The following is a 17,223-nucleotide window of genomic DNA, read 5'->3' as shown; positions in this document are numbered from 1 at the left end:
AATCAGCCCATGAATACAGGTAAAGTCACAAGCAAATGCTAGTAATATATACATATTCAAAATGTACAAGTAAAGCGCTTTCAAATGATACCAAACACGGCATATTTATCTTAACTTTATTTTTTTACTCTGTATGTTTTGTCCGCTAGAGGGCGCCACATTAGATTTTGTGAAACCCCATATAGCCTTTAGCTAGCTGGTCGCTGGTTATCCAGTGAACAATTCAGACGCTTCTAATGATATGTCATTTGTCGAATTCTGATAAGTAGTTTAGAAGTTACGAGGGAATAGATGAACATACATACATGACCTGTCAAAACCATAACCCTCCTTTTGCTTTGCCGTAGTTGGGTAAAAATATGTTAATGCCGTACTGTATCAAATGGCCATAAAGCACCCTTAAAATTGTAGCTTTCGTCGCTTTCATCAGCCTAAAAGATGTGGTCTGCACAAAAATGTACGGCATCGTTTTTTCCTAATTTATCTATGTTAATACTATTTAAAACAACGAATAAAGTGTAGAAAACTATTATATTTCATTGATCTACGATGTTTAAACTTTAACAAAATTTCTGATTTGCATTTCTCTATAACTTTTTTTAGAACGGTTTCTTTTGAACGGCAATACTATACAACAATTGAATTTTACAATATCATGTTAAAAAAAAAGTTCCCGTACAGGGTCAAATGACCTTACAGCTCTTTATATCAAGAATTCGATGAAATTAAGATGATTATTGGTATACATTTAAAAGAACAATTATTTTTTGACGGCATTGCTTTTAATAGTACTTTTGAGTGCTAGATAATGTTTTGGAACCGAAGCCGTACTTAGTCAAATGACCCCCTGGAGTGGGGAAAGAGAGGGGATTGCAACTCTCGATTTTTTCCCCTTGTCCCCATGATTTTTGTACGGCGTTGCGGAATAATGGATTAAAAGCAGTATAGCAATAGTATGACACAGATGCCGTACATGGTCAAATGACCAAATTTACCCCCGGTAACTCTCGGAAATTAAATAAAAATTCCGACTTGGTGGACCAACATTTTTGTACGGCACTGAGCGGTTTCTTATTATTTTTAATGGATCTATCGATGGTTAAGAATGCCGTACAAAAATATATGACCAAAATTTACCGAGTCTACCTGTACTTTTCAATTCTCATCTGCACTCAGTTGGACAGCTTACAAGTGACGGCATAGTGATGAATCTTATTATTTTTTGCTCTTCTTTCGTTCTAGATATGACCCCTGGTGGTTCATTTGACCCATATTTTTTTCATATGCGGGCTTGTAGTCTAAATAGTTTACCTTATAGTTGTTTCATCAATCACTACATAGTACAAAGTCGCTTTTTCTGTCCCTATGTCCCTATGTATGCTTAAACCTTTAAAACTACGCAACGGATTTTGTTGCGGTTTTTTGTAATAGATAGAGTGATTCAAGAGGAAGGTTTTAGTATATAATTTATTAGGTTTTAGACAAAGCGGGCGAAGCCGCGGGCGGTAAGCTGGTTAATTAATAAATTAATCATTTTGTCATTTGTAATTTGTAGGTATACCTAATTGTAACAAACACCTCTGAAACAAAATAGCCTTTATTCTAATTTCATATTTTTTTAAATAATTATATTGTAAAAAACTTAAGTTCAAGTAACTAGTTACGACGGTTTTGATTGAGACTAAATTTAAACCGTTAATTTTTTTTCAAAACCGACATCAAATTCATTCTACCAAAGATTCAATAAGAATCTCGAAGAGTGTTTTACAAGGAAAAATGTATGCTCGATAAAAACATCGACACTATGACATCACTATTACGGAAACTCGTTTTATATTAATAACAAAATGAGAAGCTTCAGTCGTGAGCTAGTGTTGGGATGTGTTGTGTTAAAATGAAGTAAGTTATATTTGTTTTCTTTTTGCATATTCTGACAAGGTTACTTTGGCGTCTGATTATTTTGTTTATACTAGCTGTGTCCCGCTGTTTTACTAGGATTACTCCGCTCCTATTGGTCTTAGCGTAATGATAATATATTATACATAGGTATAGCCTTCCTCGATAAGTGTTCTATAATATAATGTTAATGTTAATATTATGGTAAAATAATTTATCCAATCGGACCAGTAGTTCCTGAGATTGGCGGGTTCAAGCAAATAAACAAACTCTTCAGCTGTATAGTATTAGTATAAATTAAACCTCTGTATTTTTGTTTATTGTTAAAAAAATATTCTAATTCAATAAATAGTGTTTGTTACCACTTCGAAACGGTTTATTGTGATAAATCTATACTTAATATTATAAAGCTGAAGAGTTTGTTTGTTTGAACACGTTCATCTCAGGAGCTACTGGTCCGATTTGAAATATTCTTTCGGTGTTAGATAGCCCATTAATCGAGGAAGGCAACATAGGCTATAATATATCATCACGCTAAGACCAACAGGCGAGGAGCCACGTGAGTAAAACCGCGAGGCACAGCTATAGTTTTGTATATTATTTAATTATTTAGGGAAAGAATAGGTGTCACTATTTAATTATTTATTAACCGACTTAACAAAACGGAGGTTCTCAATACAAATGCATTTTTCACCGATTATGATGATTCTTATTTTATTCGAAAGCCCAAGGTCAATAATAATTAAATCGCTTTTCGTGTGGCAGAAAAAACGCATATATATCGTAAGTGGATTAAAGAATCTATTCATTATTTTTAGTCTGTTAAATACACGTTTCGTTTAAAAATCCCAAAATAATAATTTTGTCGATATAAAATTGTTAAAACAACAAGGAAGAGGAAGATAATAATTTTGTTATTTGGCTTTCCCTATCAGTTCTTAGAATATATATTATTGTGTTTTGTTAGCAGTTATAGAACATTTCTTTATTATAAATTATACCTACTAGGTGCACAGATATTATACTAGCTGTTTACCCCAGCTTCGTTCGTTTTTTTTATTTATTTCCGGATTATTTATATCTAAAATAAAAAATAATTCACGGGTCAAGGTACGCTTTTATAATAAAAATCCTGATTTTAAAAATGTTGTTTAGTTGTGAGAGCCTACTATAGTTCCTATGAATTTCTGGATGACTAGATTTCCCTCCGCGGCTTCGCCCGCGTTTCAAAAGAAAAACCCGCATAGTTTCCTGTTCCTGTATGATTTACGGGAGAAAAAGTAGCCTCTACCTACGTCATATATACAAAATTTCATTGTAAACCGTTCAGTAGTATTTGTGTGAAAGAGTAACAAACACACATACACATCCATCCTCACAAACTTTCTCATTCATAATATTAGTAGGAGGGTAATCCATGGAAAGTTGTCGCAAGGACCACAGGAAAGTTCTTTGGCATGATTATTATTTTAAAATATGTAAAATGTAATATTGTCATGATTTTAAAAAAACAGGCAAACAATCTTAATATATAGGTATCCTAAATCTCGTGTCACAATGTTTGTCCTCAATTGACTCCTAAACAATTAAACCGATTATAATAAAATTCACACACCATGTGCAGTTCGATCCAACTTGAGAGAAAGGATAGTTTAAACATGTAGGTACCACGGGCGAAGCCGGGGCGGATCGCTAGTGTAATTATAGTTTCTTGGCGGTTTTCTTTGTAGAAATCGTTTTCCGAGCCGGTTATTATTTTACTGTATTTTGACGATTCAAAAGTTCTTCTAAACGAAGTCTAGTTGAATAAATAAATGTTTGAGTAACTAGGTCAAATAAAAAGGTTGTTAAAAGTGCAATTTTTCATTCCTTAGATTCCACTTTGTAGATTCAGCTCGTATCTTCATAAATCTAAAACGTATTATCTATTTGTTTATTGATATATTTCTTTACAGGATTTTCTTCCTAGCTCTACTCGCTCTGTGCGACGGAAGAGCGAACATCAATCTTCCAGATCCCAAAACCATTGAAGAAACTAATAAATGGCTCAATAACATTTTGACAAACGCATCTTTATTTATTTCCTCCAAGCATGGGTCGTTAAACCCTACAGGTTAGTATAATTATCATAATTATTATCAAGAGGCGCACACACTAGGCATCGCCATATGGAGGACAGTCCATGTACCCGGACAAAGCCGTTCGGATCCACATATTTTTCAATCGAACCGCAAGGGACTGGAACATGCTTCCTGAGTCCGTGTTCCCCGACGAGTACAATATGGAGGTCTTCAAGAAAAGAGTGCACGGGTACCTTCTAGGGAAGCGCGTTCCATCTTAGACTAGAGCTTACCATCAGGCGAGATCGTGGTCAAGCGCTTCCCTATTATACGATTAGCTGTGCTCCACGGTTTCACCCGAGTGGCTGCGATCCTGTTGGCCTTAGCGTGATGATATACAGCCTTCCTCGATGAATAGGTTATCTAACACCGGAAGAATTTTTCAAATCAGACCAGTAGTTCCTGAGATTAGCGCGTTCAAACAAACAAACATACTCTTCAGCTTTATAATATTAGTATAGATAAAAAAATAAACATATAGATAACTATCATCATCACATATATTATATTCTCATTTCTGGGACACGCGCCCACGTTCCACAATCCACCAGGCTGGCCAAGTGCAAGTTGGCGGGTGTCACATGTCATTGAACTTTTGATTCTTCCACATGTCGATTTCACGTTGTTTTCCTTCACTATTCGAGCTGAGCGCCGAGACGAACGTCAAAACGCCAAGGAGAATACGCTATCGATAGAAATTGACATAAGCGTACTAGACTACAAGCCCGCATAGGACAAAAATATGGGTCAAATGAACCACCAGGGGACATATCTGGAACGATAGCAGAGCAAAAAATAATAAGATTCATCATTATGCCGTCACTTGTAAGCTGTCCAACTGAGTGCAGATGAGAATTGAAAAGTACAGGTAGACTCGGTAAATTTTGGTCATATATTTTTGTACGGCATTCTTAACCATCGATAGATCCATTAAAAATAATAAGAAACCGCTCAGTGCCGTACAAAAATGGTGGTCCACCAAGTCGGAATTTTTATTTAATTTCCGAGAGTTACCGGGGGTAAATTTGGTCATTTGACCATGTACGGCATCTGTGTCATACTATTGCTATACTGCTTTTAATCCATTATTCCGCAACGCCGTACAAAAATCATGGGGACAAGGGGAAAAAATCGAGAGTTGCAATCCCCTCTCTTTCCCCACTCCACGGGGTCATTTGACTAAGTACGGCTTCGGTTCCAAAACATTATCTAGCACTCAAAAGTACTATTAAAAGCAATGCCGTCAAAAAATAATTGTTCTTTTAAATGTATACCAATAATCATCTTAATTTCATCGAATTCTTGATATAAAGAGCTGTAAGGTCATTTGACCCTGTACGGGAACTTTTTTTTTAACATGATATTGTAAAATTCAATTGTTGTATAGTATTGCCGTTCAAAAGAAACCGTTCTAAAAAAAGTTATAGAGAAATGCAAAACCAGAAATTTTGTTAAAGTTTAAACATCGTAGATTAATGAAATATAATAGTTTTCTACACTTTATCCGTTGTTTTAAATAGTATTAACATAGATAAATTAGGAAAAAATGATGCCGTACATTTTTGTGCAGACCACATCTTTTAGGCTGATGAAAGCGACGAAAGCTACAATTTCAAGGGTGCTTTGTGGCCATTTGATACAGTACGGCATTAACATATTTTTACCCAACTACGGCAAAGCAAAAGGAGGGTTATGGTTGTTTACAGGTCATGTATGTATGTTCATCTATTCCCTCGTAACTTCTAAACTACTTATCAGAATTCGACAAATGACATATCATTAGAAGCGTCTGAATTGTTCACTGGATAACCAGCGACCAGCTAGCTAAAGGCCATATGGGGTTTCACAAAATCTAATGTGGCGCCCTTTAGCGGACAAAACATACAGAGTAAAAAAATAAAGTTAAGATAAATATGCAGTATTTGGTATTATTTGAAAGCTCTTTACTTGTACATTTTGAATATGTATATATTACTAGCATTTGCTTGTGACTTTACCTGTATTCATGGACTGATTGCATATAATTCACATCTTTTCGTTCATAGCTTTTTTATTAGTTCATCAATTTAACGGAGTCCATTCCACCTGACTCCGACTTTCCAAGGTGATAATTAACCACCTCGAGCTTCTTAATATTAATGTATATTTATATTTTATTATAAAAATATAAAGCAAACATTTCGTTATATGGATTTTTTTCTTTTTCAGATTTTTCCCCTTTGAACCAACGAAAATGTACGGCACATGAAAAAATATTATCTATGCATAAAATACTTTAAAAATAAATTTATTTCGTGTTGTGTCAAATGACCCCCTGGAGTGGGGAAAGAGAGGGGATTATAACTCTCGATTTTTTCCCCTTGTCCCCATGATTTTTGTACGGCGTTGCGGAATAATGGATTAAAAGCAGTATAGCAATAGTATGACACAGATGCCGTACATGGTCAAATGACCAAATTTACCCCTGGTAACTCTCGGAAATTAAATAAAAATTCCGACTTGGTGGACCACCATTTTTGTACGGCACTGAGCGGTTTCTTATTATTTTTAATGGATCTATCGATGGTTAAGAATGCCGTACAAAAATATATGACCAAAATTTACCGAGTCCACCTGTACTTTTCAATTCTCATCTGCACTCAGTTGGACAGCTTACAAGTGACGGCATAGTGATGAATCTTATTATTTTTTGCTCTGCTATCGTTCTAGATATGTCCCCTGGTGGTTCATTTGACCCATATTTTTGTCCTATGCGGGCTTGTAGTCTATACGATGTTTTGCCTAAAGATTCGGTCACCCTACCAACGACAACGACGACCACGAACAAAATTTTCATCCAGTCGCAATTAAATAAAATTGTGCAAAACACAATTAAAAATGAAATTTAAGAATTTCCTGTCGTATTGGTGTTTATAATTTTTTAAAGTGAAACATATAACTATAGTATAACATGTATATAGTATAACATTACAAAAAAAAAAAAAATTTTAAATATACGTAACTATAGCTCCATAATTAGAATAGTATCGTTTATTATTAGTAGAATACTAGGACTAGGAAAAGACTAGCAAGATAAAGTTCTTATATGTATTTTTTTTTAATTTCAGGTCCAAAAAACGGCTGTGTGTTGAGTGATAATCAAGTGGGAAAATGTGTAAAACCATCTCAGTGTGATGAAGAAAAGGAAGACGTAGATCTTACGCAGTTAGGAGTCTACAGGTATATACAGACAATACATACATAGGTACTACTAGCGGTTCGCCCCGGCTTCACCCGTGGTACCTACATGTTTACGTTTTTTTTCATAAAAACTATCCTATCTCTCAAGTTGGATCGAACTGCACATGGTGTGCGAATTTTATTATAATCGGTTAAGTGGTTTAGGAGGCCATTGAGGACAAACATTGTGACACGAGATTTATATATATTAAGATGTAGTTATTTAAATCAACCTTAAACGAGAACTAAAATCACATAGGACACATCCTGAAATTGTGCACCAAAGTAAGGGTGTTTTTCTATCAGAGATGTACAAGGATGCGTAGCGAGAATAAGTTAGGGATGTGTTTGTAGAGAACCAACATATCGCTTCATTTAGCGTTTGAAGCGATACTATTGGTTTCTCACTATGATATATAAAAAAGCTAGATACGTTACCCGCTCTCTATTTTGGCAAGAAAAAACTCAGCTAAGTGCCCTTCGTCACTTAGTCACGCACCATTCAGCGTCGTGGCTGGACGTTATTTTTATATTAATCGGCAGTTGTTATTACGAAGTACATGAGTGAGACATGTATTATGTCTCGTGCGTGAGAGTGAAAGAGAGAACAACTGTATTGGTGATAATGCGTTAGTAAGTACGTATGTATTATTTACGCTGTTTTTTAGTGCAATGATGTTGGCGTATGCCGCGTCTACTAGTATAATAGGTCATTGGTTCCTCAAAAACGCATCCCTCGCTACGCATCCTCCCTCCCATCCCACTTTTAACCTTTAACGCAAAATATTTTTCACTTTCCAGGCAATCAGCATGCCACTACTTATTGAAATGCTGTCCAGTTGACCAGGTGCTAGAGAAGCCAAAGCCCAAGGTGATCTTCCCGCAGAACCCCTCGTGTGGATGGAGTAACCCTGGAGCGTTTGTCTTCAGGATGAAGAACAATATAAACTTCGCAGATTTTGGAGAGTTCCCTTGGATGATAGCTATGTTGAAGTAAGCATTTCTAAATCAAATCAAATTTCTTTACGAGCAAATAAACAGATTTCTTTATTTTGGACCATGAATGAAATGTTTTATTAAACCAAATTTATTTATTTTGAGCCTATTATAGCATTAATAAATATAATATGGAGGATGGAAATCCATGGAATGTTTTCGCTTTTGAATCTCAGGACTGAATTTGGCATCAGTATTAATTTTAATGTTTATGTATAACGTATAATTTATACTGCTTTCCGAATCGCTGGTAAATGGTAAAACTCATGACGATTCAAAAGTGCTTCTAGAAGAAGTCTTATTGAATAATTAAATGTTTGAGTTTGGGTTTGCTCGTAGGTATATGGTTAGTAATATACTCCATACAATATTTATATCACATACACTGCCATTGTAAAATGGCGTGCAAATTTTTTTACAAATTATCTATACTAATATTATAAAGCTGAAGAGTTTGTTTGTTTGATCACGCTAATCTCAGGAACTACTGGTCCGATTTGAAAAATTAGTTCGGTGTTAGATAGCACATTTGCGGGTGAAACCGCGGGGAACAGCTAGTATAAAATATATTCAAAACTCCTGTAATAACAATGATGTTTAAAATAAATGAATAATTTTACAGTACGAATGGAGAGAAATCTGAATATTTCGGCGGTGGCTCCCTCATACATCCATCAGTCGTGATCACTGCAGCTCACAAGGTGCACAAAATGCCTGCAGAGAAGGTAATTCCAAAACTTCTATTAAAATTCTAAAAAACAGACATACGTTTGTCGTTGTCATGGTAACAAGGTGAGAATACAAAGAGGCAACCATTCGTAAGCGTTGCTATAGCAACAAACATGAGAATACATGATAACCTCGATAACACTTATTTGTAAGCGTTGCTATAGCAACGAACATAAGAATACAAGGAGGCACGCATTCGTAGGCGTTGCTATGGTAACACACGTATCTAATCATACAAGAAGGGTACGCGTTGCTATGATAACGAAGGTGAGATATGAGAATACTAAAAGGCACTCATTCGCAGGCGCTACGTGGCGCTACTATGGTATTGCGCCCGGCAAACGAAACTCAGAAATACTTAGAAACTACATTTAATGACTAAAATGAGACTTTTACACCCATGTCTGCACGATGCAGACCGGAGTTAAAGAATGAATTTATACATTTTAATAATTATAAACACGTAAGCTTGGATGCTAACTCAGGAAAATCGGACTAACATTATATTCCCGTGCGAACGGCGTATTCATCAGTTTCGTATGAAGGCAGGGCCGTAACTAACTAGTATACCAAACACATGAATTAAAATTCAATACAGGGCATACAGATAGATTGTTAAGGTTATCATTTTTTGTTTGTTAAAGCTACCTTAATTATAAGTACATCCATAGATTACAAAATAAAAGACAGATGGAGCGTTGCCGAACTAAACCGAATGATTTATCGTCATTTCCATAAAGCTATGTGTGCTGTCATTTCGCCATTGCACTGTACGAACACGGTGCTACTGTGTGCGTGTTATGTTACCAGATGTTGAAAAATTTCCCAAATTTTTGCCCGACTACGGAAGAAAGAGGGTTATGTTTTTCGAGTGTATGTATGTATAATATTTCTTTGACACGCCCTGCAGTATAAACTGTTGGATCGATTTTGAGTTGTGAGGTGTCATTGCAATCATCTGAATTATGAAGGTGGTGGTAGTGACGTAGGCTACATAAATTAGCAGTTGTGTTTTAATTTTTATTTTAATATAAATTCGGGTTTATGATATTATATTATAATATTGTTAAAATTATTTTGTTACATAAAGCACCTATCTACTAAAGTTATACATATATGAATACAAAATAATTTTATTCAATTTTTAATTAAATAAATTACTTTTAAAAAAGTTTTTATTTTTCAAAACATATGAATGCGAATAGCGGTAGTTTTTAGTCGAGAATGCGGGACATTTTATTTTCATCATATCCATCATGGAATTCACAAGGCGATTTATCGCGAGTGAAAACGACTATGACGCTTTTTATAAAAGTAACAAAATAATGTACATATAATGTTTATTAAAATAATCTAATAATGATCATGAACCTTTATTACACTATACAAATAATCACATTCACGATCGAAAAATCCAACAGCACTACCCCGAAGATCTTTTAACCATTTTACCGTTTTACCCACAGATCACAGAAACTAAAGGGTTTTACCCCTAAAAATGGCAAATTCATTTTCAAAATACTGGCAGCATACGTTGAAGTTTTGAATTCCTTCGTATATGTAAAATTATTATTTGTATACAAAATTAAATAAGCCAAATAATCTACAGAAAACCTGTAAAACGATGTTTTATCTTTTTGTTTGTTTTCGGGGACAAATTATACAGCGTTTTAATATCACAAGACAGCATTTTTTTACTAAAATATCAAACCTATTTTGACGTATTGCATGACACTAGAATCGCTATAGCACTGGCGGAGGTTCGTATTCGTTTTTGATTTCGTATTTTCTTTGACAAGGGCGATGGACGATTGACATGCTCCATCTGCCTTTTATTTTGTAATAAGGGTAAATCAATTCGGTTGCAGATAAAATGTCGTGCCGGCGAGTGGGACACACAGACAGTCAACGAGCTGTTGTCCCACGTAGAACGTGGTGTTAGCAAGATCATCGTGCATCCGGAATTTAATGATAGTATGTTTTCCTTACAAGCACAACACATAATTACAAATTGAAGACTTTTCACTGATTGCAGTTCCCCGTTGCATTGATAATATTATCTATACTATATTATTTTAAAGCTGAAGTGTCTGTTTGTTTGTTTGATTGAACGCGCTAATCTCAGGAACTACTGGTCCGATTTCAAAAAATATTTCGTTGTTAGGTAGCCCATTCATCGAGGAAGGCTATAGGCTATAATATATCATCACGCTGAACAGGAGCGGAGCCACGCGGGTGAAACCGCGGAATACAGCTAGTGTTATACACAAAGCCGCTTGGACATATTTTACGAGTCTAGTCGCTAGTCCCTTCAACCTGACAGTAATGTTTACAGTCTATTAGAAAACTCTGCCTATTATTTGCATAGGCAGACTTTTCTTTTAACCAATTTTTGAGCAATTGTGATTCTGTAAGTTTAATTTGATTCCAGAACGTTCTCAAAACAACGTAGCGCTGCTAATACTACAGAGCCCCTTCAATTTGACGGATCAGCCCCATATGGGGATCGCCTGCTTGGGTCGGCAGGTCCCTGCCCCCGGGACGCTTTGTTATAGCATGGGATGGGGCAAAACGTTTTATGATTCTCAGGAATACGCTACTATATTAAAAAAGGTAATACATATTATGTCACCGTAACATTGTAAACAATTTTGTATAATACATTAATATTGTGAAAATAAGTTTACGGCGACAGATTAAAATTTTGGTTTCACTTCGATAAATTGTAGTCTAACGAATGATAATGCGAGTTGTAAGTAGTATGTTACAGATAGGAAATAGTGTTTAAAGCAAATCTCATATTCAATTAAGTACTAGAGTCTAGAATTCATTCTAAAATGTAATTTTATTCAAAAGTTGTTATGAATTTACGGTCACAATAATTTTCTTTAAGTTCACAAATCTTAATATATATAAATCTCGTGTCACAATGTTTGTCCTCAATGGACTCCTAAACCACTTAACCGATTATAATAAAATTCGCACACCATGTGTAGTTCGATCCAACTTGAGAGATAGGATAGTTTAAACATGTAGGTAGGTACCACGGGCGAAGCCGGGGCGGACCGCTAGTATAAAAGTTTCAAGCTGCAATAAAAAAATATCAATATTTTATTTTATCTACATAATTTATTTCAGCTACCTCTGCCCATAGTCGAGAAGAACAGCTGCGAATATTCCTTAAGGACAACTTTATTGGGTTCGAAGTTTAAACTCCACAATTCCCAGATTTGCGCGGGAGGGGAGAAACAAATCGACACTTGCACGGGGGACGGGGGGGCGCCATTAGTGTGCGAGATATCGGTATGAAATAATAAATAATAATAATATAATAAATATTTCAGGACGATTTTCACACACGGCACGATCTGATCTAAGCTTTCGCTTGTGTTATGGAAACCAGATGGCTGATAAACATACATATATAATCTTCTTATATATAAAAATGAATCGCAAAATGTGTTGGTAAGCGCATAACTCGAGAATGGCTGAACCGATTTCGATAATTCTTTTTTTATTATACTCCTTGAAGTACGAGGATGGTTCATATGGATAGAAAACGTAAATATGTACCACGGGCGATGCCGGGGCGGACCGCTAGTTTTAAATAAATACTTATATAGATAATTAACACCCAGACACAGAGCAAACATCTATGTTCATCATACAAATATTAGCCCTGGGTGGGATTCGAACCCACGACCTCTGGCTTTGAAGGCAGGGCCGCTACCAACCAAGCCAACCGGTCAGTCAAATACCAATACAATTTGAGGAAATTAATAAACTTTTAAAGAATAGAATAACAGAGCATGTGTCAGAAGTGAAACTTCTTTGGCAAGATTCAAAGATACCAAAATCGTCGCCTTACTTCATGACGTGACGGTATTGCTATGACGCGACCTTGAAATTTTACTCTCAACGCGCCTAAAGAAGTTTCAATTCAAAATTAGAGCTGTCACGGGACGCCTAGCAGATGTGAAACGATGAGACGTATTTTTTATCTTTATATATAAAATTCTCGTGTCACAATGTTAGTCTGCATACTCCTCCGAAACGGGTGGACCGATTCTCATGAAATTTTCTGTGCATATCGGGTAAGTCTGAGAATCGGCCAACATCTATTTTTCATATGTACCACGGGCGAAGCCGGGGCGGACCGCTAGTCATATATAATAATTTATGAACAAATATGCTTATGATAACTTGCCTATTATAAAGTGCTCATGGCAATTTTGAAGTGAAACTTCTTTATCGGGGTTGGAAAAAAATTTAGTGTAACATTTCATCGTGGCGCATTCGTACGAATCGTGTCTAGGGGCTCGGAGGTTGTTAATACGACGATCGACCCAACTACCTTCACTTTGCTAATAGTCGTTGACTTGCTGCGATTTGTTATCAACTACCTACATCAATTAGTTAGCTGTGTAGAATCGCAGTATTCTTATTACATTCAAACTAATATTTAACCCGGCCTCTCGCTTTTTATTTCTTACAAAATATTAGGTAATAAAATAACAAAAAAAATATTTTTTTACAGAAAAACTCTGAGGTCAGCCGGTACGCTATTTACGGTATGGTGGCATTCGGAATCGGCTGTGGAAGCAAGGTACCAGGAGTATACGCGAGTATACCCCACGTATACGACTGGGTCGTGGAAACCCTGGCCACTGAGGGGATACCGGCAAACACTTTCACGATTTAGTGAATAAATTATTGTTAAAATAACTTGTTTTATTTTTGACCCTGCAACCCATCTAATAGCTATATGTACTTATATTTATATCTATACTAATATTATAAAGAGGAAAGGTTTGTAATTATGTATTTATGGTTTTCACGCATAAACTACTGGACCGATTTTGATGAAATTTGGCACAGACAATCTTTAGACCCTGAGAAAGAACATAGGCTAACTTTTATTGCGAAATATATACCACGGGCTAAGCCGGGGCGGACCGTTAGTATATTATATTTTAATATTATAATTTATAAAGCTGAGAGAGAGTTTGTTTGTTTGTTTCACGCGCTTATCTCAGGAACTACTAGTCCCATTTGAAAAATTCTTTCGGTGTTAGATAGCTCATTTATAGGAATAATATAGGCTAAATACCTATCACCAAGACCCAACAGGAGCGGAGCTAGTTACTACATACAAACTCTTATCTTGGATATTAAAACCCACGTTTTAGTGAATAAAATATTGTTTGAATTTATTTGTTTTATTTTATCCTTACATCTTGCATTTATTTAGAAGTTTCTAAAGTATTGGCAATATAAAAACAGCTACAGTCTCTAATATTCCCTGCAAACTATGTGACTATCAAGCTAATTTTAGAGATTCCATTTTACGAAACGCTTAAAAATGTTTCATAACACGCTCCTGTATGTTTATTTATTGTAACCAAGAAGCTTATATATCTAATACAGTGGAGATTGCACTATGAACGTTTACTTGTCACGGGAAGGTATGACCTTGAATGACGCCTGGTTGTTTTTTGTCCCTTTCACACCTAACTTGGCAAGTTGGTGTGAAAGGGATGAAGGAACAACCAGGCGTCATTCAAGGTCATACCTTCCCGTGACAAGTAAACGTTCATAGTACAATCTCCAGTGTATTAGATATAAGCTTCTTGATTGTAACCGATTCCTTTAGGGTAATATTCCACCAATATTGTGCGAGGATGTGTAGCGAGGAATAATAATAATAACCAATCATATCGCTTCATTTAGTTTGAAGTTTGAAGAGTTCAGCGTGTTAAGCGATATGATTGGTTATTTACAAAGACATTCCTCGCTACACATCCACGCACATAATTGGTGGGAAAGCACCATTATATTCGATTTTTACGACGGCCTTAGAAAATGTATCGATAATAATCTGCCCTTTACCCACTACCCCGGGGACACGGGACTTTACTAAACACAAAAATTATCGTCAAAGTATCCGTATCGTCATCGAGAGTATGACGTCATTATCTATACCAATAATAAAATTGGTGTCTGTAGTATTTAATTAACCCCTTTTTTCTAAATGCATATGGACGTATACAGTATACACGGTATATGAAGATACTAAAATAGTGTTTTTTACAATTTTGTTTGTCTGTTTGTACCGGCTAATCTCTCGAACGGCTGGACCGATTTTAACGGTACTTATAATGTCAGATAGCCGATGTAATAAAGAGTAACTTAGCAATTTTTTAAACTGATATTCCCACTCTCAAAACTCATTTACGCGAGTGAAACCGCGAGACGCAGCTAGTTAGTTACATATAAAAAATAGTTCCTTTTACGCACGGTAGAGGCGCTGTTCAAATTCCTATACAAATGCTCTCGATGGGGATATGAATACTTTGACGATAGTTTGCGTGCTCGCACTTCTGATAAAAGTTGGAAAATCTCGTTCACAGTTCGAGTTGAGCTCGTAAATAAAAATGATAACATACTGACCTTTCTTCGAGTAGGATAAACCACAAAGTAATATAAATATAATAATATAAATAAACTGGGGAAACCTCAACGAGATATAAATAACAATTGATAATACTTAATTATTACTTACAAGTTAGCAAAATAAACTTTACCAAAAAACTACTGGACGGACTTGGATGAAAATTCACAGTAATATGTATGATCTACATCAGAGTAACACATGTGTGCGCGGCACAGTTAGTTCTCATTTTATAAAAGCAAAAGTAACTCTTCTTCACGCCTCAACTACTGGACCGATTTAGATAAAAATTTAGTACAGCTTGAGACCTGACAAAGGACACATAAATAGTAGATAGTTTAATCCTGGAAGTCCTTAAGGAATGCAAAACTATGCGGGTTTTATTATTCGACTATTCGGGTGGACAGCTAGTATCAAATAAAACACAAAATTGAAAAGAAAAAATATATTTTTGAATCCTATGTTACATGATAGGTTACTATCATAGAAATCTAAATAACAAGACACTAGAAGTCGTAAGCGCGCGTGACATTGTCGCCGCTCAGGTGGTTACCATTCCACAAGTCTGTTCGTCGCTTGGTGGTCGCTTGTTCAGTTGTTTCTGACACGTGCGTGAGTAAACATGGTGTGTTGCAGCATTTCCCAGTGCGGAAATTCTTCCATAAATTGTAATTATACTAATAAAGGAATAACATTTCACCGGCAAGTATTTTTGTTTATAAATATTGCCGTTTTTCCTTAAAATTAAACAATATTTACAAGCAATACGAATGACACAGTCAACCGTTCCTCTCATCACGTTTAGCTATACATTGCCTTTTACTATTGTCAACATCTGACAGGTCGGTTGTTATAACTGCCAGATGTTATCAAATGACAATTACAAGAAGCAATGTACTGCATTGTTAACGATAAAGAGTAAATAGTCGCAAGCTAGTGATGTGATGTGTTAAAATTTTTCGATATCGTAATACGATGTTTTTTTGCGTAATATGACGACTGATGGAATAATTAGATTATATTTTAATTTGAATTCTATTTTATTTTTATAACTGATATATAACTTTTTAAACTAAGTACATCGATACAATCATTTTCGGACAATTTTACTGTCGATACAGAATCACATTAATTAAATATACAATAATGCCATAATGTAAAGGACATTCTTCGCTTAGGTTGACAAAACTATTTTATGTTAAATATATTCTTTGTAGATTTCCACAACGCCGTCCTGACATTATGGACGAATGGATATCCGCGACTGGGAAAAGAAATTGGTTCCCTACAGGCTATAGTAGGATATGTTCAAAACATTTCAAAGAAGATGATTTCAATGTCACAACAAAAAGACGTACATTAAGTAATTGTTATAACTCTTATAATTTTTGGTGGTCTGGCGCGGTTCTGCATCAGGTGTTTGAGATTTTCAAATTTAAACTCTCAGTTTCTAAACCCCCTCCATTTTTTTAAATATATAATGTACAGACACTGTTTTATTATTTGTATATATAGATAAATAAATATTTAAGTACATAACATGTTTTTATTTCTTATACCTATATGTACAGTCTGCCGTGGGCCCACGAGATGAGCCTACCACTGTATTAAAATCAACAACTATATATTTCTTATTTGTTAACTATCACTTAACTATCGATAACAAGGCTGATGAAGTCTTACATCACTAAAGCGTTGAATGAACGTTAATGAAATTTCAACCTTATTTCTATGTGTTGAGGTTAAAAGTTATTTCTATCAAAAATTAACGCCCTCTGTTGTCGAGTAGCCGAACTTTTTCGTATTTGAAGT

General features: G+C 35.4%; 1 protein-coding gene and 1 long non-coding RNA gene across 2 annotated transcripts in view; both read left to right on the top strand.

Annotated features, from left to right (window-relative positions):
• The window catches only part of LOC149896271 (uncharacterized), a 79,162-nt gene extending 62,212 nt beyond the window's left edge, over positions 1-16,950 (top strand). Inside the window, exons 2-3 of the long non-coding RNA XR_016458341.1 lie at positions 15,886-16,113; positions 16,629-16,950. This is a non-coding gene — a long non-coding RNA (uncharacterized LOC149896271). The remainder of the gene's footprint in view (positions 1-15,885; positions 16,114-16,628) is intronic.
• On the top strand, positions 1,771-13,679 carry LOC149896272 (phenoloxidase-activating factor 2-like). Its single transcript, XM_090117912.1, has 9 exons — positions 1,771-1,899; positions 3,852-4,009; positions 7,124-7,235; positions 8,037-8,228; positions 8,854-8,956; positions 10,829-10,934; positions 11,392-11,573; positions 12,099-12,263; positions 13,498-13,679. The coding sequence occupies exons 1-9, from the start codon at positions 1,880-1,882 to the stop codon at positions 13,660-13,662; spliced, it is 1,203 nt and encodes a 400-aa protein (XP_089974038.1). The 5' UTR covers positions 1,771-1,879; the 3' UTR covers positions 13,663-13,679.
• Positions 16,951-17,223: the final 273 nt, after the last annotated feature.

Source organism: Colias eurytheme, chromosome 29 (genome assembly GCF_061535395.1).
Source record: "Colias eurytheme isolate Ceu_HAF_F1 chromosome 29, ilColEury1 Martin Lab GWU primary, whole genome shotgun sequence".
Classification (NCBI taxonomy): Eukaryota; Metazoa; Arthropoda; class Insecta; order Lepidoptera; family Pieridae; genus Colias; species Colias eurytheme.
Note: the sequence above shows the minus strand (reverse complement) of the source record. Positions and strands in the feature narration are given on the sequence as shown.

Excerpts from the sequence above, each read along its gene's own strand:
- LOC149896272 (XM_090117912.1), top strand. The coding sequence starts at position 1,880 with ATGTGTTGTGTTAAAATGAA. Across the intron at positions 1,900-3,851 it reads ATGTGTTGTGTTAAAATGAA|GATTTTCTTCCTAGCTCTAC; the intron begins GTAAGTTATATT and ends ATTTCTTTACAG. Across the intron at positions 11,574-12,098 it reads ACGCTACTATATTAAAAAAG|CTACCTCTGCCCATAGTCGA; the intron begins GTAATACATATT and ends AATTTATTTCAG.